Below are 26,898 nucleotides of genomic sequence, written 5' to 3' on the forward strand. Positions count from 1 at the left end.
GATTTAGGATCCCAAAGCGGTCTGTTCCTCAGATTTAGTAAATGTAATAAATTGTGTTCGCAGTGGTGAATCTTTGAAGTTTGACGAAATAAAATAATAAGCACATGATTTATGTGTCTGGGATAAAACAAATAAAACACAACCTCCTCATAATTAAGATTTATGGTCGCCCTGGTTTTCAGGCTGAGGCCTAACACGGATGATCAACTGGACAATATTGAGCATAATTACGGGAAGAATTATCCAAAACAACTCTCCTCAATATCTCTCCTTTTCCCAAAAGCTTGTCGGTGTTGTGACTCGGGCTGAAGGAGAACAACCACAGAAATAGAATGAGAGGAGAATGTACATTCGAATCATAATAGTACGACGGTCAGAGTTATTTTTTGTTGTAACCAACAGCTTCTCATTTGCAACTCGTCAATTACTGATGCTTGGTCAATGGCCCTACGCATCAATATATGACTTGCTAGGGCACCCCTCCGGCATCAGTTTTAGAAGCCAAGGGACAGCATTTCAATTTACGCTTGTTGTGCATTGTATGTTTTCAAAATAAACTCTCATTCTCGAAGAAAAGGTACAGTTTCTGTTCGTTACATGCAGTGGTGCAATGTAACTAGGTACATTTACGCAAGTACTGTACTTAAATACAAATTTTAGGTACTTACGAAAGTATTTTCTTTTCACATCACTTTAAACTTTCACTCCTCTCCATTTTAAAGGGAATTATTGTACTTTCACTTCACTACATTTATCTGACAGCTTTAGTTACTAGTTACATTATAATTCAGATTTTGGCAGAAAAAATATGAAGAGTTTATACAATATGTTTTGTTATACATGAAACTACCCAACAGTTTGTACAAGACCTGCTGCTAGAATATGACTATTAAGCAATAAGCCGATTCACAGAAAATTTAATGACAACTATTTTAAAAAACCTCAAAATCTTTTTCTAATTTTTTTGAAGATTATTTTGATTTTTTTTCTGCATTGGGTACTTTTACTCTTAGTACTTTCAGTACATGTTCCTGATTATACTTTTTCACTTTTACTTGAGTAACATTTTCAATGCAAGACTTTTACTTTTCCAAACGGAGTACTGAGTGTGACATAAGTAATATTACTTAAGTTAAGGAACTGAATACTTGTTACTACTAATACTTATATACTTGTTGAATACTTACTTACATTTAAAAATAAACTTGCAATATAATTTTAAAAAACAACTTAGTTTCTAGGTTTACAAAAGCACACGGTTAGGTTAAACCCATCACTGTCCTTCTGTGGGAAACATTGCAATCATTACTTAAACGTAACTGTAATTTACCTGTTTTTTGCAGTTACTGTTACCATTATTTATAGTATTTTCTGCCTGCCTCACCTAATTTTACTCTCCTGCTCTTGTCCACTAACATAATATCTGGTTTGTCGTCTGCCTGATTTCATGTGAACGCACTTAATTCGGTGAAAGAGAAAAAACTTGGATTGGTGAACGGCAGTATTTTGCTGTTTCATAAAGAAAACAGGAATGGCCAAAAGGCAAAATACTTTACAGCTTGTACAAACAGGAGCCAGTGAAATTCAAGGACTTTTTCGAGCACTCAGTTTTATTTTCAAGGGTGGAATTGTTTTCTTTACAACCATTAGTTGCAAGAAAATTGAATTAATCTTATTATTAATGAACGTAACATCCTGGCACCGACTATCTACTGGTGATTACCAACCACTTGGCACTAAAACGACATTAGCAAATAATTGCAACCATGGGCGTTCTTTGCTTCCTAGTTTAAAACTTTTATTTTACAGAGTACCCCAGTAATGAGTCCTAAAACCCTGAAATGACTTGGCATTTCAGCACCTCCGGTTCCCTCGTCTCAAAGCCAATGTTTTGTTTTTTTTTTTTATGGGTTTTTGGTTATAAGCTTTAAATTAAGTCTGTGGTTAACACAAGCTTAAGACACTTTTACATTTTGTGCTGCGACATAAAATACGTTAGTAAAAACCCCACTCACAAACTTTGAAGCTTTTATGTGTCTTAAAAAGACGGTTGCTAACACGTGGCTAAATAAGACTACAAAACATCATCATGCTGAACCATCCAGAACATGGCTTTAAATCCTCGCAGCGGTGGCGACGCAACCGTATTGTTTTTCGTTTTAGCCTAGCAATAGCTTTTTACTTCTAGTGACTGCATTTAGGCTTTGGAAATCATAAAAATGATGTTCATTTGTGAAAATTATCTGGCTGAACATAACTTGTAAGCATATATTCTTGTTGACAAACCAGGCTGAAGTTAGCTTCCATGTTTACCTACAGAAAACAAGATCCCTGGGGCACTCTATATAATTCATGAATTGTTTCTTTTTATTCTGTTCTCCGCTCAAGTATGTTAAAGTGCTTCTTCCAGGATGAAGTTTAAAAAATGTTTGACTTTTAAGGTATTCCAGTACTTACCTTCTGGGTTGGCCTACAGAAAAACATCAGCCCTGGGCTACTCTGTGTAATTCATAAATTTGTTTTTATTCTGTTCTCCTTTCAATTATATTCAAATACACCTTGTACAAACCCTGCTTGTACTGGCCAAATGCCCATGGCCAACGGTTCAATGTCCTTTCTATCCACTGTATTTCTGTGGTGACAACATGTCTGTTTTGACTGAGGTGTGGTGGAGGCAGAGCGGGGAGGGAGCGGGGTCCCGTCGCAGCTGCCTGTCTGGCCTCTGAGTCAGGTCCTGTCTGGGATGACTCCTCTCACACAACACAGACAGAAACACAGACTCATGACAACTGGTGAAAATACAGCGCACATTACAACGTTCATGGGATTCACTAAACAATACACTTCAGTGGACGATGCTGATTAAGAGCTCAAGGTCAGGCGTTGTTCCCCTGATAAATGAGCTGCTCTAAAAATGAATCAATGGCGGACTGTTTCCTAAAACAACACACATGCCAGTTGCCATCCTGGTGAATAAATACATTAGTAATTTCATCATCTTGGCCGGAGCCCATGTAGGAATGATCTGATGTGTAGCGCGGAGCAGAGTGCGAGACTGGGACCAAAACAAATGAATCAGAGATAAGTTAAGTCCTGGGACACACACTGTGCCCGGGAGGCACATAATATGACACCAGACCTGGAACACACATCTGACCTCTCCCTCTCTTTGTGTCTTTGTCTCATACACACTTACTCATCAAAGCTACAATTACATTCAGATCTTTGTGAACCCCCTCTGAGTCCCTCATTGTGCCATTAACTGCAGAATAATCCTACAGAACACGATCCGAACAATAAGTCTTCTTGAGCGACTGAATATTATTCTAAATGGCCGTGGTAAGACCTTTTGGCTCTGACTCAAACGTCTCTCTGACTATTACTGCCTCTGTATTTCTGTCAGCGCTCGTGGGCCAAGGTAATCAGAATTTAAGTAAAGAGATGCCCCGCCGGGCCTCGCATTAAACTTAACGACGCTGTATAAAGAGAAAGTCGGCCGCAACCTGCCGCACCATCCCTCACTCATACCGTCTTGCCTTGTTCACCTCCGATCCCGTCATCTTGAGTGAGGTGTCTGACTGTGTTTGAGGAGAGAAGGGCAGACCACGGAAGGACTGATCAATGCCATCTTTGTCAGGGTGCTTCTCAGGTGACCGGAGCACCCGGTGACTAACAGGATCGAAAATACTCCCTTTTGGCGTATTTGGTTAACGGGAAGACTGTGGTCATAATGGCTCAAAGACGGCTATTTATAGAATCAGTGATGTGACCAGGGGTGTAAATGGTTAAAGAAATGCCTACACACTTTACCACTGTTCTAAAAATAGATAACTTCAGTCTGCAAAGGTGTAGTACACTACCACATGCACAGGTTCTCTACGGGTATAAACAAGTTAAATTTAAATTTAATTAAACACCAGTTTCAAATACAATTTTAAAACAAACTTTTGGATGGAAATACACACTTAAAGTGAAAAGATACTCTCTCCAAAGCTGCATTTCCACCAAGCAGTATGTATTATCAGGTCAGTTTTTTTGTAGTTTTTTTAAATTTTATTTTCATTTTATTTTACTTTCTATTTTTTTGTTTGTTTGCATTTTCCCTCCCTAATTTTTAAGTAATAGTTCTATACTTTTTATGCCTTCATGCCTGCGATAGCCAAGGGTGGAGGCATTATGTTTTTGGTTGTCCATCTCTACATCCGTCTGGCCAACCCATGCTTATGAAAGCGATATCTCAAGAACACCTCATGGAAATTTGTTCAATTTTGAAACATTAGCTGGTTAGATTTTGGTGGTCATAGGTCAAAGATCAAGGTTACTCTGACCTAATATGTCTTATTCCTGAGAAAGCAATATCTCAAGAATACCTTAAGAGAATACCTCTAATTTGGCACAAATGTTGGAGTGGAATCCAGGATGAACTAATTAGATTTTGGTGGTCAAAGGTCAAGGTCATGGTGACTTGTATTCATCTCATTCTTGTGAAAGCCATATCCCAAGAACACGTTTAAGGAATTTGTTCAAATTGGACACAAATATTTACTTGGACTCACTGATAAGCTGATTGGAACTTGGTGTTCGAAGGTGAAGGTCACTGTGACCTTGCATCTGTCTCATTTTTGTGAACACAATATCTAAAGATGGCTTTGAGGGACTCTCCTCAAATTAGGCACAAACTTCCACTTGGACTCAAGAATGAACTGATTGGAATCTGGTGGTTGACGGTCAAAGGTCAAGGTCACGGTGACCTCATAAAACACGTTTTAGGCCATAACTCAAGAACCTTGGGTGCCCACTTCGAAACTGTGCGGATTATATAGATGTTTTGTGCTGCCGGGAGGAAGATGTTTGTGAAGCGTCATTGTTTTCACAGGCATAGATGTAAACAGTGAGTGCAACTTAACTGATGCACAGATGTATACAATCGTGTGGTGATACATCTAGTTTACTAATTTCTTGCTAATTTCTGGGTCATTGCTTTCTAAATTACTCACTGCCCTTTTCACGTTTTTGAAAATAATCAAGCCAATAAAGCCAAGGTTTTAAATGGGTACTACAGGGTTTAAGGTACAGATCTGTGAGTTTTATTTCACAGTAAAATAGTGGTTAACCTAAGGACAGGTGATTCTGACTTCACCTTCTGACAATTTTTAACAGAAAGAGACGTAGTAAGCTGCTTTCTCTGATCGAGGCAAAAGACTTTTCTAAGGCCCTGAATTTGTCCTGCATATTACCCAACAAGTATTTACGGATTAATACAATTCCGTGCCTCAAATTGGTACATTTAGCTTTACACAGACTTTTGTGGTGAAACAGGGGACTCAAAAAAATCCCTCCTTGCTTAGTGACTTTCAACTCTCACAGCAGCAATAACCTCCAACTGAGACAACCCGACATTCAGTATGAAACCACACAAACCTAGTTTCTATATGAGCATGGGGGATGTGTATAATATGAGTAAAATTTAGTGGAAACAAGTATAACAGACTTTTCTCCACTAACTTCAGTACTTTAACATTCACACAATAACTGCACTACTGTGAAAACCCAGAATAGTTTGCATGGTTCTCAGCAATTTCACTTCTCCAAAGAAACAACATTGTTTGAGCTGATAGTTAAAATTCAGAATAATGTGTGGTGACCTCCGAACTAGTTAAGAACAGGAACATGAAAGGAAAAACTGATTTTATAAAAGGATAGATTCAAAACTTCAGGTGATGACAAATGTGACACACCAGATAAAACAACTACAACAACAATACAGAGAGGCACACTCATCTGCTGCAGAGCTGTAAACACAGCCCTGGTCTACTGACAATGGGAAAGGAGTCTATCGCCAATTTTTACCAAGTTTTCCCGTATTTAAAAACCTGCATGCATGTGGCTATTTTGGTGGAAATAGGGTATTAGAGTACCAAGTTAATGAAAGCTAAAACAACTGCAGCGTATTTTTGCCTTCATTATGATATAATGACTGGTCTAACAGTTCAGTGTTTGTATTCAGTCGTCAGACATATTAAAGTAAGTACAAACAATACAAAGTGAATAAACGAAATCTACAGTCTATGTATGAAGTAGTGACTGAAAAGGCTCAGGCAGAAGCAAAAGCTAAAATATGCCTGAATTCTTATCAGTTACCACGATGCTTTCAAGAATAAAAAAAAAATCATACAGACGTGTAACCCTTAATGTTGCAAACCCTTATTTTGAAAACCAAAAATGAGTTACACACGTTTAAACTTATATGGGCATTGTTCCACATTTTAACCAGTACAATAGAAACACATCTCCTTTTAATCTTTTTTTTTTAGCTTTTTGTAGAGAAAAATTACAAAAACCTATCAAATCACATTTGCTCTCCTGTGCAAAAAAAATCTTTGTACACAGTCTGGGAGTGACTTTGTTCTTGCCCTGAACATTATTTTTGTCATATGAATGATTAGATTTAATGGTTTTGGATTTGAAAACAGTTCATTAGCGTGATCATAGTAACCAGCCTAATTAATCATACATATGGGTCGTTTTTGAAGTAAGATTACTGAATTTGTCGCTGTTTAAAAGGTTGACCCCCACAATTACATATAAGGACGTATATGTGAGCAATAAATTATATACAGAGAGTTTAATATATCATTTAATATATATAGATTTATACAGGACTGTCACTGTCTGACATTTTTTCCTTAAATATAGTCAAGGTGTCATTTACAGATTTAATTTCTGATCAATCACAACCCCTAAAAACTTTGTCTCAAAAACTCTTTCAATTTTAACACAATAGATGTTCAATTTAATATCCCCATAATTTTGTTTTTAGATTTCAAAAAAAAAAATGAATTCAGTATTTTGATACTGAGAGCCAGTTTGCTGACATCAAACCAAATTATGAGAATATCCCACTCCCTTTTTATTAACATACAAAAGTTCAAATTTCAACAAACTGGTAAAACTGCAAATATTGTTTATGTGAAATATGAGCAGTTTTGGGCCAATCATTGATCAGTGGGGGTCTCCACAGGTGACCCTCCTAAATCCTGACCCAGCATTATTAATGTATACACACTGTTTTTTATTTTCTCAGTAGCTTTCTAGCCAAGAATAAGCTATAAGATCTGATCTGGGAAGTTCCAGTATGATCCAGTGAGTGGCTCATACAACCCCCGGCTGCCCTGCCCTGACCTGTGACTCTCCCCTGGCCTCCCTCTGAGCAGGGCTGCCTGCTGTGATCCTCTAATGCCAGCAGCCTTGTGTGGCCAGGAACAGCCATCTGCAGGCCCATTGTGCTGGTAATGGACTCCCGCCTCAGAGATGGACTTGCATGGAAATGGGTGCATTCTCATGGAGACGTGCACCGGTTTCTACTGGATAACCTTTTCAGGTCTCAACTCTTCCTCTCTGCATCTCAATGGCTTTCTCCCTGAGAGCCCGACAGTGATAGGCCTCCCTTGACACATGAGTCTGAAGGATTTGTCAAGCTCAATACAAGACACAGAGAGTGGCTCACTCAGTTGAGGTGATGGATTATTGAGAGCAGTCATTTTAAGTGCAAAGCCAGAAGATAAGATGCTACAGCAGGGCCCCACAGTGCCACCAAAAATCTGTCAAGTGTGACGAAACATTTTCTTTGGTCGCACTGGCTCACCTGATATTAGGTGTGTTTTCATTGCAGGAACCTGGGGGTAAAACCTAGGAGGAGAACATTTACAGGAACAACCTCATAGCCGGTCCTCTCGGCCTTTTGTGTCTTCCTTGCAGTGTCGACTGCTGGGTTTTATGCTACGTTCATGTGATGTTGGTCGCAATTTCCGAGTTGGGAAGTCCAAATTTGTTGTGCTCATGTGCTTTGAGGTCGTAAAATGGGAACAACATGGAAGATACATTAAAGATGGGTTAAAGAAGAATTTTAATGCAAAGAGTGTTTAAACAAGAGGTTAATAGCTGTGTCCATATATGAATTAATAAAAAAGTTTATTACCATTGACATTGACTTTTGTCCGCAAAGTCAGCAACTTGTGTTGTAAAATATTTTCCAAGTTGTTGAGTTGTTTTTCCAACATGAGAAGCTGTTCATGTGTGTGTGAGTCAGTCACACTAAAGTGACCACAAGAGTTGCTTAGAAGACGAGCGTTGTAGGGAAAGTATATGTAAGTGGAAATATTTGCAGCATGCTAATGCAAATTTGACAGCATCATCCAGATGTGAAGATCACTGGGATGAGTAAAAAAAAACAAGAGCCAAACTTATACTTGCTGCGGTCAAGCAGCCTCTAGAACAGGAATGTCAACAATAATAAAAAAATATTTTATAATAAAATTATCAATCAAAGTTGCCAGTGGGTAAAATGCTCTGATTCCCCAGGAGGAAGAATGCAACTGTCTTTGGCACTTTTATACTATCTCTGAAACTGTGACTCCTAAACCCAGTTGTTAAATGAACCATGACTCCTGTGGACCATTACAACCCTAGTTAAGAAATTACCATTGTGTTTGGGAACTGACAAAAAAGGTTTATTTTGAAAATGTTTTATTGCGGCAAGAGAGCACTGAAAATGTTTGGGTGCACTTAATCCTTTTAAAACCTGGATCGACGTCACTTTTCTTGCTGCGTTTAGATGCCTTTCTTTTGAAAACGCAGGAAAAAGGCAATGAGCAACTTGGCAAAGAAGCTTAAAAAAAGCTAGGGAAAAATGTCCAACAACTATATTTACAATTATCTTAATTGTATATTTAAAAATGTTTTGCATAATTATTTGGATTTTTAAGCACATTTTCCCAGGTAATTTCTTTATTTTGTTTCTTTTTGTTATTACTTTTTTCTTTTATATTCTGTTATTTTTATTGTATTTTATGCACATTTTTAGGTATACTTCTTGTACTTTTTACTTGTTTTGGCTAATTTTGGGGTCATTTCCTGCTAAGTAGCTCATTGCCTTCTTCCTGTCTTTTTAAAGAATTCAAGCCAATTTGCTCCAGTTTCAAAGGGTAATGAACTAATAAGGCATACCAGTGTAACCAATGTAAAAGAGCTAGACTGGTGCTATAAGATGAAACTGTAATGGTGTCTGATGTGTTTTCTCACTTTCTCTCTATTCTACATTCTCACAAACACAACCATGCACTTTGTCCTCTCCCAGACCTCTACAGAAACTAAACCCAGTCCCACCAGTCACCGCTGACAAGGTGTAAACACACTGGACTCCTGCAGACTGTGAATCACCAGTCTCATCTCTACAGCTGTTCTCATAATTAGAGAAGACCTATTTTCCTGTCCACATATCATCATCACATATGGCTGTAGAAAAAGCAGAATGAATCAGAGGTAGTAATTCAGCCTAAACAAAGCAACTCACAGCAGATCAAATGAGCAAACTGGAGACCTGGACAGCATGTCAAACATATGAGAGCTCGATGTTCCATTACTGCATGCAATGAGTGATTTTGTGCTTTCTTTCCTGCTGTATATCACCACCTCGCTGGCTGACGAAGCCCCAGCTGAGATAAGAGAAAGGAGGACAGGGAGGATTGGGCACAGGAAAAGATGAATGTGTTGCCCTGAAGTTATATGGAGCACAGCAGCAGGGGCTTGTTCGTTCTGTGAACTCCTTCTAGGCTTATTGACGTCACTGGCACATTAAATTCAGGGGAATTCAAGAGTAGAAAATGAGCATGTTGTGGGATAAGACAGGACAGTGTCATGACTGTTATCATGGTGTTAAGTGAGAGGTTCATGGAGTTACAAATAATCAGGCCCTGCAGGACAAAAACTGATGCAAATTCATCCAGTGCCTGTGAAATGAACTGTGTCCAATCACTGCAAATCCTTTACAAATTAGACCAATCATCAACGTTTCTTGAGGGTTTTACCAATCAGTACAAACACACCTGCTTTTTCATCATTTGTGAAGATGCAGACATGCAACACAAACTTCAATCTTCAACACAATCTCACATTTCCCAACAAGAATTACTGCTCAAGACCATGTAAGGAATTCCCCTGACAAAAGCGGGGATTAACTGTTATACACTGCATGCCATCTCGTCATGGAAGACAAACTAAAGTCATTGACTGAAAAACACTTTACTAATAGGGGATAACTGATATTTGGAAACAATATGCATTTACAATAAAAATGAAAATCTTTGTGTCAATATTTAGACTTTGAATTATAATGAACTCCAAAAGAAAACTTTGTTTAAATGCCTTTAGCAATGTTTAATCAAAACTGAGACTTTCAACATCACATTTCCCAGCAATTTTTTTTTATCAAGTCAAGTGAAAATTTAAATAAAAAATGAATAAATAAAAATAGCTCCCTTCCTTTGCACTTGCAACTTATTCAAGTTCACTGGCAATCATGGAAACAAATCGCCAATACCAAAATGCCAAATAATGGCCCAGATAATCTGCCGTCTGATAATCTGTCAACCCCCATTTACTACTACAAAACACACATGGCAAATAGCTCAAACACTTTGACAACAGACCAGGGAAATAACATCGACAGAGCTTTTGCATCTGGATCTGTATATAAAAAGCAACTTTTTTTTTGCAATTTTTCACTTGCTCCTGCAATTTCATTGTAAAAACACAACATGCATCATATATATATATATATATATATATATTTTAGAAAAGCTGCCTTGAAATCAGGCATTTTAGGCCAAAACATCAAGCTGACACAACAACCACAGTATTGAAATACCGCACTGTTGCCACTAACCACAGGCGATGCAAGCAACTACCACAACCACTATTTGCAAATCTTTTTTTTTTTTTTTAATGTGAATGCCACGAATTAACCATAGACTTTATAAACAATAAACATAACTACTGTTACGTCACCTATTGGTTTGTGGAACGCCGTTTTGAAGCCTGGATATTTTGGCTGTCGCCATGTTACTTTTGTGGAGCCAGAGGTGACCATATTTGGACAAGAGATTGAAGGTGTGGAGGACCGAGGGCTCTGACTCTCAGACTGTAACGAAGCCTCACAGACAGCCTGTCACTAAAGCAGTCCTGCACTTAAATATAACAATATGCCTAATAACAGGATAAATTACAAAATTTTCAAAAAACAACAAAAAAATGGCAGTTCAGCCACAATTCATCACTGCAGGGGGAATTCCTTTGACATGAAAAAATGCCTGCAATTTCCTGGTGGGAATATAAATTGACAAATCTGGAGGATACAGTGTAAAGTTTTGTTGTAAAGATAGAAAAAAATACATTTTAAAAAAATGTATTTTTATTTTTATAAAATCTACAAACTCATGACTTGTCAGAAAAGATGGGAAACCTGTTTTTTATGACTAGAAGCAAAAAACTGCAAAATGAACACTGATTAAATAACAGCATGAAACCTCTTGACATAAAACTGCCTCAGATCTTGATCAAAGCCTTTCTTAATGTGAGTTTGCAGAATTTTTTCTCCTGCCTTAAACAATGACTGTACACAAACGGCCGGCCTTGAAGAGGAGACATCTGTACATTAGTCACAGGACACAAGAAACCCAACAAGTCTGATCAGACACGCAGCTCCATCCGACCTGGTTATCAGCTCTTGTTATCAGCCCAAAAGGCATCCGTGGAGGGTTTTATTGTGACTTTGTGGCAGTTCAAAGCAAAATTATCTTTACCATTATCCTACTGCTGCTGACAGAAGGTTAGAGATTTAAACTTAAATGCTTTGCACGGCAGGAAAACAAGGGTGAAACTCATCTGCCAGAGATATAAGAATCTGTTTCCACAATACACATGAAGAGGTAATACATCATGACTTACACACATTTATTTTGTCCCAAACAGACAGTAATTAGAAAAACAGTTGAAAAATGAATACTTCACTTGACTGAACAACTGTCAAAGGACTCGTTTTTCCACCAACCATTTTTTTTTGTCTCACTCTCAAAAGGAACATTAGACAGTCGTAAATGTATAATGGAAATTTTAACTCACTTATGTTCAACTTGTCTTAAAAAAGTCCTTTTCTCTACATTTTATTTCCAGCTAGTAAAAAAAAGGAAAAGAAAAAAAAAGAACTGGTCATTTTTGTTAACAGAGGCGATGAAAATGGCTGCTGACAGTTTTAGAGCCTCATGACGTTTAAAGCCTCGGCTCCAAAGCTCTCTTGTGAGACTGAATTTCAGTAACACACTTTCCATTTGTTGTTCATAGAAAACTACTTTCCTGAGTTAAACTGCTGATGACTGAGTGAAAACATTTAGAAATCCCTTTAAAGAAAAGGTCCATATTTGGAAACAAGTAAGCCATAATATGACTACATCATGACACACAACTCTGATTGCCACATGACCATTTTTTGAGTGACAGCATTGCAAAACACAATATTTTCTTACTGAAACATAGGAATAATTAGAGGACACTCCCTGATGAATGAGTAAGAAAGTATCCTTTGTCATAATCACACAAATATTTCCTAAATCAAACATTAACTTAGAATGCTGTATTGTGTATTTAATTTGTTGATGACCACACAACAGTATCGAGCCAGTAGCTGGTGTTAAAGTATTAATGCATTACCAGCAGTGGTGGATGAAGTACCTGAAAGCCAGACTTTAGTAAAAGTATAGATTTTTTGAATTTGGTTGAAGTTAAAGTCAACTATTAGAACATAAGTAAAAGTGTCAAAGTATCTGATAATTGCTGTTCTTAAGAATCAATAGCATTTAAAAAAAAATATTAAATCTACCTCAGTATTGAAAGTAATCAAAGTCAACTTTATTGTCAATTCTTTCATATGTACAGGACATAAACAGGATTGAAATGCTGTTTCTCCCTGATCCCAGTATAAACATGCAAGTACACAAAGAAAAGAACAGAAAAAGTATAAGAAATAGGTAAATCCTAAATAAAAGTAAGAAAATTTTCAGCTAAGGAGGGCACATGTGAAAACACACGCACCAACTTCAAGTATAGAGCAGCAACTTTAAGCATAAATAAGAAGTGACAGAAAGTATAAGTACAAGTAAATTCTATTAATAAAAAAGCAGGCGGTCATAATTTTATTTGTATGCAACACCACCTTACAATGGAGCCTACACTACACTTAAAGAAAAACAGGGTATTTCTTTTTATAACTTATAGGATTTTAAGAACAAAATCTAGTTGCAGTAACTAACTAAAATGCTTAGGGGGAAATGTAGTGATGTAAAAGTAAACATTTTATTTAGGAAATGTAGAGGAGAAAAAGTACACCTTTCACTCAGGAAATCTAGATGCAGTAAACAATGCAGAAATATAAAAACTCAAGTAAAGTACAAATGCTCCCAAAAAATACTTAAGCAGTGTAACAAAGTACTATTACTTTGTTACATTACACAACTGTTTACTTATAACACTAGATTCTTTCCTTTTTCAACTGTTTTTCTAATTACTGTCTGTTTGGGACAACAACAAATAAATGTTTGACAGTCAGTTTGAACATATAACACATTACAGTCACAATATCACTTTTTCCAACAACAAATAGTGTGATGAATTACAACTGATTTGAAATCAAACAATCAGTCACATCCCAGGTTTATTTCTTTAGAACACACTCCCTAAAAAAGCCATAACTGCAGAAATGCCTACAAAAAAACATGTAACTATAGTGCTGTACTATAGATTTCATCAATCATAATGCAGCACTTAGCCAGCAGCCAGTGTTTTTCTTTAAATCAGCCATCATTACATCTCAGGCAGCAAATAAATACAAATATACACTGCTTAGATAAAGCAAAGAGGCACCACCACCACACACATACTTCCCACATCACTATTATAAAAACTCAAAGTCTGGCCTTTTTCAAAAATTAAAGGTCACACTTCACAATGCAATTCAGGGGACTGACCCAGTAAAATTATTTAAATTTGAATCAAAGCAAAAGTTCTCATAGACTTGCAGGGTAAGGCGTGTTTGTTCAGCAAGCTGATAAATGAGTTCAACGAAATAGTTATTGATTTAAATTAAATAAAAAACTATAAATAAATAAAATTGCAATTCCACAGTGGATGATGTATTTATCGTGACAGGCCTACCAATGATTACTTCAGCCACCCAAAGACAAAATACTATTTTGTCACTTTACAGACACTAAATCCAGAGCCAAGTAAAATAAAAACAAACTGAGCCTGAATATTAAAATCCCTTAATAAAGACACAATTTATGCCTTTATTTCATCAAGCAATTCCATCAGCTGGAAAACACAGCAAATGCCACACACACACACACACACACACACACACACACACACACACACACACACACACACACACACACACACACACACACACACAGAGTGAGAGCAACAAATAATGGAGTCATATTTAAGCTAATTTTGAATCAAATAACTCAAAATGCCTCAAATGCTGTAAAGCTATCAGACCACACAGTAAATGAGTCATTGGTGTAAGAATTTTCAAAAGCAGTCATCAAACATTTTAATGCGGGCATGGTTCTGAATCATTGATTTTTATTTATTATTTTAGGAATCTGCAATCTTGCAGCACCAATGAATAAAAATGTTGCAGAAAATAGTTTCCATACACAAATAAAAAAGGAGAGTAAATCTGTTTTTTACAGCAGGTTTGAATGCTCATATTTTTGGAAAAGTGTTTGTTGTGAGATTGATTGATTCTTTACTTTGTGTCATGCACACAAATATGTGTCGAACCCTCATGGGTATACAAGAAAACCAATACAATACAGTTGCAGTGATCAATCCAAAATACATGTCATCTTACAGCTCAGTCCCCAAACAAAATTTTCAGCCTTCTGTCCCAGGTTCAGCAAACAAAGTCTGCCACAAAAAAGGGTTCCCCTTTTAAAACGTAACTCAAGTTTTTCACGGTCATCGACCCAGGAGAATTCAACATAAATAGAGGTCATTTTACTGAAAAGTAAATCCCTTAAGTCTTCACAGACAGGACAACAAAACAAAAAATGAACCTCATTCTCAATTTATCCTGTTACACAACAAACAAGAAAAACAAGAAAAGAAGAAGAACAAGACGTGGGGATTTAGAAGAACTGTTTTTTTTATTTTTAGAAAGAGGGCATCCAGAGGACAAATGTTAGTGTGTGCATGTGCAGAAAGGATTTATGTGTGCACATCGTGCACAGTGGGGGGCGGAGGCGGGTGAGCAGGTGCCTACATTCAAGTGGGTGTAAAGGTGTAAATTTAGTCTCAAGCACCTGCACAATGAACATCACCACTGCTATCATTCTGTGCCTAAAGGGTTAAAATTGAAAAGCTGTCACCCATTCATAAGGTGATGTGTGATTGAAAGTGAGAGTGCAAGCGGTGCAGCGAATCAGAGGTGAAGGTGGAAAGGCCTCAGCGAGGAAGGAAGCTGACGGTTGACAAGTTGTAATGAGGGAAACTTCCTTTCGAGAAGAAGCAGGGCGATGAGTCAGACTGAAACCTGTCAATAACCAATGATCTGTCGCTGTGAGTCTACAGCTCAATGAACAGTGACTGAAAAAGAGCGGACAGGCCTTTCACAACCCGACACACACACACACACACACACACACACACACACACACACACACACAAACACACAAACACACAAACACACGTAAAACATTTCTTATAAAGCTTGTGCTTGTAGCTGTGTGCATCTAAAAGCTGGTAATGCAATCTGCCAAAAAACGCATTTAAGGAGAAGCTTGTGTTATCTAAGCTTCATTGATTAAACCTCAATCTGAACAGAGGAAAAAGTTGTGGCATTAAAACAACAATCAGGCACAGCTTATAAAAATACACATGTGGAGAGGAGAGCAGCTCCTTTAGTAGCCGTCTCAGACCAACGTCTCCCAAAATTTATTTTAGAAACAAAGCAAAAGCGCAAAAAGACAACACAGCAAAAACGAGAGATGATGCAATCTCATCTCATGATTTCAACAAGTATGTGTGAGAGAGACCAAGAGCGTATGAATGTGTGTGTGATAATCGGCACTCCCACCAGCAGGTGTGTCGAGGGCAGTTTCCAGCTGCAACCCCTGGCATCTCTACAAGGACATCATGGCACCTTTCAGCGCCCACACCCAGCACCCATGTCTACCAACATCCAGTCATTATTTTCACGATGCCCAGAGGCTCTGTGTGTGTGTGTGTGTGTGTGTGTGTGTGTGTGTGTGTGTGTGTGTGTGTGTGTGTGTGTGTGTTAGTGTGATTTTGACATTTTGTTTTATAAAAATATTTAACTGGTTTTATATCTTAAAAACCAGCCTGTGTCTGCTGGCTTCATGATAAAACTGGTCTCTTAATCCCACAGTATGAGATAAAATAAAATTAGGGTTTGGAATTGTTTGGGGTTTTTCCTCGTACTGGTGCTAAAACGATACCAGTGCCAAAATGGCGCCTACAGCAATACTTTTAAAAAAAATCAAGCACAACAGCTTTTTTTTTTTTATTGCAGAGGCAAATTCAAACTTGAAACTGTTACAGTATAGTTAACAATTTATAGTATACTTAAATATATAAAGATGGATAAAAAAAACCCTCTTAATTCACCTGCCCCTCAGCTCAGTGAGATGCTGTCAGTAGGAGGGATTGCCTGATTGTTTGTTCAGTAATTCAATAATGGATGGGAAAAAGGAAAACTTAAAATGGTTACTTTTGCATCTGCTTGTTCTGAAACGTCTGCTTGACGGTAAAACTTCATATTCATGATAGAGGATGCGTGTTTGATCATTTAGGATCCTGAGTGCGTGTCTAACTGATGCTGTTTGCAGCTTGGCAAACAAATACTGGCACAAATATATTCCTTTGTGAAATCTCTCTCACTGGTAACTCCATTTTTTCTTTCCTTCCACAAGTTTCCAGGCTAATTAACATGAGCACATGCTGACTGAGAGGTCCGACACCTGAAGGGCCCTATTTTATCAAGAAATATGACATTGATCCATCTTTGGATGCTCACAAGAGGCCCCCTCTCTATTGGCACATGCTCTCAATGAGATCAAGCAGGTAGCATCCAATCAGTTAAAAGGCCAACAACAGTGCTTCATAAGAGATAAAGCAGAAAGGAGGCTTCTATGATAGACAAAAGTTCATCCTGTCCTGTGTAGTAAATGGAACATGTTCATACCCATAGTCATCCAGTGGAAAAATCCAAGCCATTAATCACTATGTAGACTATTATGGCAAAGTGAGGAGACAAAAGAGGAACAAAATGTGACGAAACCTCTGTTTCAAGGTCTGTACAATGTTTTTAAAGCAGTTTTTAAAAATCACCATGTTTCATTCAAACCAAATAATATGTCCAAAGAAGAGCTGGAAAAACCAATTCATGCATTCATTTCCAGTAGGATAAACTACTGTAACAGTCTCAGGCCTTCCCAAAATAGCACTTCCGGTAGAGATACATCAAATCCAGTCAAAAAATTAGAAAGACGTGCATGAACCCAAAACGCTCCGGCTTGCTCAAGCTTTCACAAATATGTTTCTGAAAACACTTATGTTTTTGGCAATACAGTAACAGAATGTGACAGTTTGACAGTGTTGCAATGGACAGTTCGAATTTTCATAAAAGCTGAGGTTGAGTCATGATCATGCAAATTCAGATACGATGAATGAACAGTCAACTGCCAACCCTTTACACAACTCAAAACAGTTACATAATAACTGTGTGCTTTGGGACCAGTAAACACACATCTTATTGGGTCACTTTATTCAGCATCCATGTAAAAAGTTCACTTGTAATCTCTAATCAGAATGAATTAATTCAAATGTTCTTGAATCCTAGAAAAAAACCTAGAAACGTCCTATAATCCGAGAACATCCTAAAATCCTACAAATGTGTTAAAATCATAGACACATATTAAAATGCTAGAAACGTCCTAAAATCAAAGAAATGTGTGAATATCAAACAGACCTAAAATCCTAGAAAAAACAAAACAAAATCCCAGAAATGTCCTAAAATCCAAGAAACATTCTTAAATCCTGGAAAAAAATCTAAATCCTAGAAATGTCCTTAAATCTGAGAAATGCTGGAAATGTTCTAAAACGTTAGAAACATGTATGATGCTGCTGCTGCTGCTGCAACTGGCCCCTGGCCTCCTGGCATTTTGGCCCCAAGCAAAGAAAGCTGAGTATATCTGCTCTAGACCTCTTAGGCCATCAGGGACCAGTCTGCTAAGTGTTTGTAGGATTAAAATAAAACACAGTGAACGCACTTATTTTGCTACACAGAGCTGAAATAAACTTCCTGAAGATCTTAGATGTGCCCCACCTCTGGCTAATTTTAAAAACAGGCAACACTTTATGATGCAAAGCGCTTTGAAGTACCTCTGTGTATGAAATGCACTGTATAAATAAAGTTGCCTCGCCTGGCATGACATTCATCAGTCACACAGAGGAGGAAGAGACAGATTTCACACAAAGGGACATAAATTACTTGAATGCCACATGACCACCTTAAAAGGTCCTTCAACCGTCAAGTTCTGCATTAACTCTTTCATGTGCGATAGATGCACACCCCACACAGGGTACTTTTGGTGAGCAAACAAACGCACGCACACACACACGCCCGTTGAGGCTTACTCACCCGATGAGGGAGACCATCTGCTCCACTATGTGCCTGCTGAAGGTGATGATCACAAACAGTTTCTGTATGACAAAGAAACACACAGAGAAAGAGCGAGTCAGTTACTGAACCATGAGGTCACTGCTGGGGTGCAGAACAAGGCAGTTCGTGCATCATAGTTTGATCAGTAATTCCTTAACTCCCCCTCACACACACACACACACACCCTACCCTTTATGCCCGAGCCCATGCCTTGCACCACCAAGGCGGTTTGGTCTAAAAGCAGCCATGAAGACGCCCTTTTGTCATGAAAAGCAAGAAATAAAAGGCCAAGGTTCTATGACACACGACCAACACGAGGTCAGCGTATCACACTGGCTGTCATCAGAAGAGTGTGTGAGTGTGTGTGTGTGTGTAGAGGATGGATGAACAGAGGAGTAAGGGAATCAAAGATGTGTCATTGCTTCAGAGGGGTCTGTACTGGAGGGCGGCTCCTGTCCAGTCCGATTCCTGCTTAGTCATCGAGCCAGAGGGGACAGAAAAGCGACTGGCACCCACTCCAATTCCAATAATTGACCTGACTTTTCAAGGTCCTGTACGTGCCCTCTGAGTTGTCATAGGTTACTGTATTCTTAAAAATCACTATAAAATGCGGTTTGATCCAGTAACATCTCGGTCGCCTTCAACATGCCATTAGAAAGGCTTAACCCAACAGAGCTTTTGGCGGGTCCATCATTACAAACTCGTGTTGTGCAGAAAAGGATTGTTCAAACCCGCAGAACCTTATTTTAAATTCTAGTCCAGATCCCAAGGTTTCCAAAGATACTAAATATATACTGCTGAATTACAGGGAAAAGTGTATAAAATGATACATGAGACATCTAGAATTTCCCATTTTATGTAATGATGGAGGCATAAAAATATCATCTTGGATTTGTATATTTCACTCAATATAATGTGTAAGCTAGAAGAATATACAGTGTAATGTGGAAGTGTCAAGAAATTTCTCATCTAACTTAAAAGTAGTCACCAGCTATAAAACATGTTCATATAAATTGATCATTAATTGGACATTATTTAACACTATTCCCAAATTTAATTCATTACAATATTTTATCATATAGTTACAGTATGCTTTTACGCGATGTAACTGTCAATGTTCAGATTAGTTTGGTCAAGTTTCCATTTTTCACAAACAGTGGTGGAACCCTGAAGTTTAGCTATTTAAGCCATTACTTTTAGAAAAGTATTTTAACTGCATATTCATTACTTTTAGGTAATAAATTTGCATCAAGGTAACGTCTTGGGCACTCAAGATTAGAGTCACCAATCTAGTATCTGACCAAATCCCTTCTGTTTCTGAGATATGATGTTGAATAATGGCTAGAAAAACATTTTATGCAGAATATAATGATATCACAGTGAAGTTGACCATTGACCTTTTGTATATTAAATGTCAGCACTTCATCATTGTATCCTTTTAGAGATTTGCATGGAATTTTGTCATAACTGGCATTTGATTTCTTATATTATAGCCATGTTTTGTGAGGTTACAGTGACCACCATATTAAGTTTATTCTTGAGTCCAAGTGGAAATTTGTGCAAAATTTGAGAATTCTTCCTGACAGCCTTCTAAAGATATTGCCTTCACAAGAATAAGTCAGATGAGGTCACAGTGACCTTGGCCTTTGATCACCAAATTCAAATCAGTTTAAGTGAACGTTTGTGCCAAATTAAGAAGTGTTCATAATATATCTGGTTCACAAGAATGATACATATGAGGTTACAGTGACCTTGATCTTCCATCAAAATTTAATCAGTTTGTCCTTGAGTCCTAGTAGACATTTGTGCAAAATTTGAGGAAACTTCCTCAAGGCCTACTTGAGGGAGTTTGAGATAGACAAAAGACAGACAAAATATAACAGTGACCTTGACTTGTGAATACCAAATTCTAATCAGTTCATTGCTGACTCCAAGTAAACGTTTGTGCCAAATTTTTAAAAAAATCCCTCAAAGGCATTCTTGAGATATGGCATTCGAAAGACTGAGAGGGATGCAAGTTCACAGTGACCTTGACCTTTGACCACCAAAATCTAATCAGTTCATCCCTGAGTTCACAGAATGTTTGTGCCAAATTTGAAAAGAAAAAATCGCTGAATGGGTTCTTGAGATATCTGGCTCACACGACTGACAAAGATGAGATCATAGTGACCTTGACCTTCGACCACAAAAATCGAATGAATCAATTCTTGAGACCAAATGAATGTTTGTGCCAAATTAAAAACAAACAAACAAAAAAAATCACTCACAATGTTCTATAGATATCTGGTTCACAAGTGTGAAAACAGATGAGCTCACACTGACCTTTACATTTGACCACTAAAATCAAATCAGTTCATCACTGAGCGAAAGTGGACATATGTGCTAAAATTTGAAAGAAAAAAAAAATCTGTGTGTGTGTGTGATGTGATGTGACAGCCACGTCAGGACAACACACAGAACATCACATTCACATGGAAAGATTTTAATTTCACGTGACAGCAGTCTTTGACCTGTGCTTTGTCACAGTGTTCTTACATAACATGATGCCATGCAGGTCATACATGTGTTTGGTCACTGTGTTTTAATCTGTGTGGGTGTCAAGCCACAAAACGTCATTGAAGGTTAGACAAACTTGCAATCAAAATTATGGCAGTGTCACAAAAATAACAAAATTCGCAACTGACATCTACAACAATAAAAAAAAGACTGATATTTTTGTGCCTCACAGAAAGCAAACATGAGACGATGCAGTGCGTAAATCCCCTCATGGCAACTTTTTAAGCTCCAGCTCCGGGAAGACGTTTTGGAGTCATGCACTTGATTATTGATTTTGTGCAACCAGGCACAAAAAAGTAATCTGTCATCCCACACAAAGCAAGGAAAGGATGGACAGCAAGATGGCCGACACAGGAAAGCTGACTAAGATGGCTTCAAAGGTGTCTGCTGGGAAACTGACGGTGACATGGTCTTGACTCGCTGATTTCTGTTAACAGATAATGCTGATAAGAGCTATGCACGTCATAACCATTTTGCCTTACACACAAAAACAAGGGGGAAGCACTACCTCAGTTGTCGACGGCCCACAGAAAAGGAACACTCACTATCAAAAACCACGAGGTGCTCGGAGCGAATTGACAGTAATGTGGAAGTGAGAGCATCCTGTGTTAAATGTTGTGTAAACTTTCAGATCATAAAATCCAAAGGGTGTGCACACCATCTTAAACATCAAATTCAATGACTATTCAGGCCAAACTATCTCAAATTCAAGGACCCAACACAGCATAGCTTAAGACATAGATCAATGGTAGTTATTGTTGCAACACAGAGACGTTTCATAATGAGAAGTAGCAGGCTGCACAGAAGCTCACAGACAACAGTGTTTTAACCTATTTACTAATATTACTAATATTAAAACATAATTTTTTTTTCCTTCAGTACTCATTTTTATTTTCATTGCTGAAATTGTCTTCTCCACAACCATCTGTTGCAATAGAGTTGTACAAATTCATAAATGGAGCAAACACATGCTACCAGGTGCTAAAATTAACACTTTTTAAATTATTCAGGCATGTGATTGTTAAAGGGGGAAAAAAAAGCAGGAAAATAATACAGAGAGCCGCGCACGGCGCATCAATGACTCAACTCTCACATGTTCTGAAAAGCACTCACAGTGTTTGTGAATCGTCCTTGTTTATATCATTTAGCACAACATCTAAATTAGAAATATTTTTTCCAACAACTACAAATATTTTCTACACATTGACAAAGCTTTCATTTCTCTCGCAGAGTTTTTTACAGGTTTAAAGGACGATTTACAAGCACACATGTACTGATTATCAATTGAAAAAGTAAAGAATCTCAAACAATGAGACAGTAAATAACAAAAAAAATAAACAACTAGGATTTGTACCCAGCTTCGGTATGAACTCTGTTTTACTGATCTCACTGTTAAGAATCAGAAAAAATAACTATTTCGCACAAATTTCTAAATTTGCAGCATGTTAGTCTGGAGGTGTAAAACTGGATTCTCAGCTCTGTCAGAGAAAACTGCCCTGAGTTCAGACTGTTTACTTACAGCACAGCTTCACTTACAGGCAGAGGTGCACTGTAACAGAGTAATAATACTTTGTTAAAGTACACAAATATTCTTTGTTAGTATCTGTAATTACTTGAGTTTTAATATTTCTCTCAACTTTCACTTATACACTACTATATTTTCTTAATAAGATGTATATCTTAAGACCTTGCTTTATTTCAAATGTCATATGTTATGTTATGTCCATTTTTCAGTGGTGTACAGGTTACCAACAAATAAACTTCATAACTCTCAAAATTCTAACTACTTGCTTATTATCAACAGCATGCACTTTTACTTTTAATACTTAAGTACATTTAATATTACAAAATTACTTTTGATTAGTAAATATCAAATACTTTTACTAAAGTAATATTCTAATAGGTGACTTTAACTTCTACTAAAATCACTCTCTGGCAAGTTATCTGTCCTTTTACTCAAGTATGCTTTCAGGTACTTCATCCACCACTTCTTACAGATAACTGAGCCTCCTATCTGCCTGTCAAACAGCAATCAAAACACAGACCCTCTCTCAACAGATCTAAGTGGAGTACTGCAGGGTTCAACAGTCCCTTTGCTGCAGTTCAGCTGCTAACAAACAGGGCTAGCTGCTAACAGCCACCGCAGCAACAAAAAACAAGTATCACCATCCAAAGTCAGCCACACACAACTGCTTATTTATTGCCAATTTACAGCTCAAAACTCCACTCAGACATCCCGACATCAAGTATCTATTAGTTTTTACACCAACCCGTCGGTGCTGCGGGCTCAACCGGCTAGCACGGTTGTTCTCAGTTTTGTAGTTTAAAAAACATGTTTTTGTGAAATAACGTATCCAAATCCACATACTTAAGCACCTTGTACAAACCCTATGCACAAAATGCATAAATTCTAGAACATTCAATTACTGATCTCTATTTTTGTCTATTTTAAAAAACTTTCAAGGCCCTAAGGCTTTCAAGATTTCTAATTAATGGTGTTTACCAACCAGTTGGCGATCTGATGTCATACTGTTGTAGAAAATAATTGCAAGTACGACCATTCTTGCCATTTTAGTTAAAACATTTTCCCAATTAATTTATCATTAAGTTCACCTCTCAGTTTTGTTCAAGTACTTTTTCAAGGATGAAGTAAAGAAATATCTGAATTTCAAGGTATTCCACAACTTAAAATTCTGTTAAAAGCTGTTAAGCACCTGAAGCACGTTGTACAAACCATGAGCACAAGTGTATAAATTCAAGCACTTTTAAAGACCCATGACTATTTACAGGGTTCCCACACATTGTCACTAAAAACATTTCAAACATTTCAAAACTTTTCAATGACTTTTCAATTACCATGAATAACATTTAATGACCATATACAACGTATAACACGAGCAGAACTGAAAAGTACACTTTAAATCAGATGTTAACTATTGTATGAAAATTAACCTTTAATTGGGCAGGTACATGTGTATTCTCTAATGTATCTGGGCTAAAATAACAGAATTTGTTGATTTTATTGATTTAATTTTGTAAATATGACTTTTAATTTCCAAATTACAAAGTCTGTCTCCAGAAACAGATTGCACAGATAGGGTATAAATTTAAAACTTTCCCCTTTTTGAATAGTTTATGTGTTTTTACAACATTTTCAAAACAAACAACCCTTTAAAATCTCTAATAGCTGATAAAGGATTTTTTTTTTACATTATGTGGAAGGGTATCCACAGAGGACTACTGTAATAATTCATTTTATTGTACACAACAATTTTCCATTACTGAATGATTTTTACATGACTTTTCCAGGTCTTCACTGACTGTTGGAAACCTGTATTTTCATATATATTTTCAAAACTTTCAAGGTTGTGATTTTTCAAGGACCCACAAGAACCCCGGGCGGTAAACAAAAACAATTCTCTCATTTCACCTTTGCTTTATTAAAAGACCAATATGCTGCCACACCTCACACTCTTCTGTGCGCTGCAAAATTACCTATCTCAAGGGCCCGACATGACATCACCCATCACGCTCAGGTGACCTGCTGCGTCACAAAGGCGCCGACGTGCACCATTCAACAGCGGACATTCACATGTGAAGCTTAATGAAAAGGCGGAAGCAGCGCAGAATAAAAAAGCCTCTCCTTGGAGACTGAACACACCTGAAGCACACAGGTACAAACCCGGATCAAAAACACACTTTGAAGCATTCAGAGTTGTACGCCCACACACACACCACAAGCCTCAAAATCCCCTTTTGTTCCCTCTTGGCCCGTGAGGGAGAATGTCACCTGCTCTGCTCCCTCTTCTAATGCTTTTTGTTTTCTGCTCACACACTGTAAACTACATTTGCATCAGAAGCTTGAAGAAAATTGAACCAAGCAGCTACAGGAGAGACGGGGGCCCCCCAGACATGCCGGAGAGCCGGGTGAAGTCTTTCTTTCCGTGAGACAGGGAGGAACACACCTCTGTCAGTGAGGGCCCCTGGGACCCCTGGGTGTAATCTGGTACCGTGTGTGTGATTGTGCCTGCCATGCATGTACCCCCCCTCCCCATTCCTCCCCCAACTCTCTTTCTCCATCACCTCCCACAGACAATGTTTATCAGCTTTAGCTTGCGCTCACTAGGTCCCCCCCACCTCTCCCTCCCACCACCACCGCCACCTTTCTCTCAGTTTGGTGCAGGACAATGCTTTCTGCGTATGATAAGGAATGAGGCCGTGTGGGGGAAAAAAAAAAAAAAAAGCTTTTAACCCTTCCTCTCTGAATCACAGCAAGCAAATTCCAACGTTTGCTTAGAAAACAGAAAGTCGAGCCCCTGACGGTAATCACAGACATGCTGCAAATTCCTGGACGCAAATTGAGGATTTTCCAGGATTAGAAGTAACGTCTGTGATGCCAAGTCCTCCTAACAGCACTTTCTTATTCAAGGGTTAGAATGTATCTTTTGACTTTCCCATAAATCCTCAATCTGCTGACGTCTGACCAGCCTACTGTACACTGTGCTGGGGGTGCTGCAGCTGCGTTCACAAAATGGTTGACTCACTCGTCTTTGGCTGCACAAAATGGCCTCCTTGCTACCAGCTGAACTGCAGTACAGAGATGCTGTGCATAAGTGAGATTCACTATCAAACGCACTGCTGCCTCTGAGTTAAACATTTGTGGAGACTTCAACAAACTTCAACACAAATAAGTTTAGCTCAAGAAAAAATACCACTTTGACAGCATATTCAGTGCTGTGAAAGTTTACTGTATTTTAATTTTTGGCAAATAAAACGACTGACTTTGAACTCTTTGAAATCTTATACTCTTCATGACTTTGGCTCGACTTTAACATCTTTTACTTGACAAGTTTACACTTGCAATGTGCTTTTGTGTGCAGCTTTGTTTTTTTTAATTTGTACTGTTTTTTGTTTCCTTGTTTTCACCTGCTGCCACATGACAATAGATGTGCACACACAGAAAATCTCAAGGTTTGTATCGGCTACAGTGCATCAAATGGTGACATTAATGTTTTAAACAGCACACATTCTAATAACATAAATACATGAAAAAAATAACTGCGCCTCACCTGAATGTGCATCTTGATCACTGCTTTTCCAATGAGCGTTGCACCAAAAAAAGTCCAAAATGGGACTAAAAAGTGTCCACATGTTATTCCTGCCAGGTCAAACAAGGGATTTGGAATCTGGTTGAGAAACAAAAGAGAAAATTAGACTTGACAATGTGAAAAAACACCTTAAAAATACAAATAATTTGGAGAAAGTGCATGAAACAATGCAGGACAATATTAAAATCTGTATTCTACAGGAACTACTACAAGAGGTCACAAACAGTGCTGTGAAAATATCTAATATTTATCTAGTGAACAATTTATAAAATATATTTTTTTGTTAGTGTGTTAAACTGTTCACTGTTATTTATCTTGATATATGCACAAATACACTAAGGCATCATATCAGGGTTGGAAATGAACTTTTTTGTCCACCTGCCACTGTGGCTGGTGGATTACAGTAGATTACCACTGTTTATTTTTTGGCTGGTGAGTTAATCTTGTAGCCACTCTATTTATTTTACCAGCACTTGGCTGATGCTTATTTCCCACTTTGATCATAACATTAATGTGAGAAAATGATTTAAACTGTAAAGCCCATAATGGAGGTACAGTGATATTTAATTATGTCCCACCTTGATCCGAGAGAAACACTCTCTCTATCTGCCTTGCACACAGGTGTACAGTAAAATGACAATAAACTGGATTGAC

General features: G+C 37.8%; 1 protein-coding gene across 4 annotated transcripts in view; it reads right to left on the reverse strand.

Moving 5' to 3' along the window:
• LOC121952899 (vacuole membrane protein 1-like) overlaps nucleotides 1-26,898 on the reverse strand; it is a 101,149-nt gene that overhangs the window by 14,658 nt on the left and 59,593 nt on the right. For all 4 annotated transcript variants that reach the window (XM_088088219.1, XM_042499769.2, XM_042499770.2 and 1 more), the window contains 2 exons: nucleotides 26,206-26,322; nucleotides 18,560-18,621 (listed from right to left, as the gene is read on the reverse strand). In XM_088088219.1, the coding sequence (XP_087944345.1) occupies nucleotides 18,560-18,621; nucleotides 26,206-26,322 (179 nt within the window). The remainder of the gene's footprint in view (nucleotides 1-18,559; nucleotides 18,622-26,205; nucleotides 26,323-26,898) is intronic.

Source organism: Plectropomus leopardus, chromosome 15 (genome assembly GCF_026936395.1).
Source record: "Plectropomus leopardus strain MGB_pleo_1.0 chromosome 15, ASM2693639v1, whole genome shotgun sequence".
Taxonomy (NCBI): domain Eukaryota; kingdom Metazoa; phylum Chordata; class Actinopteri; order Perciformes; family Serranidae; genus Plectropomus; species Plectropomus leopardus.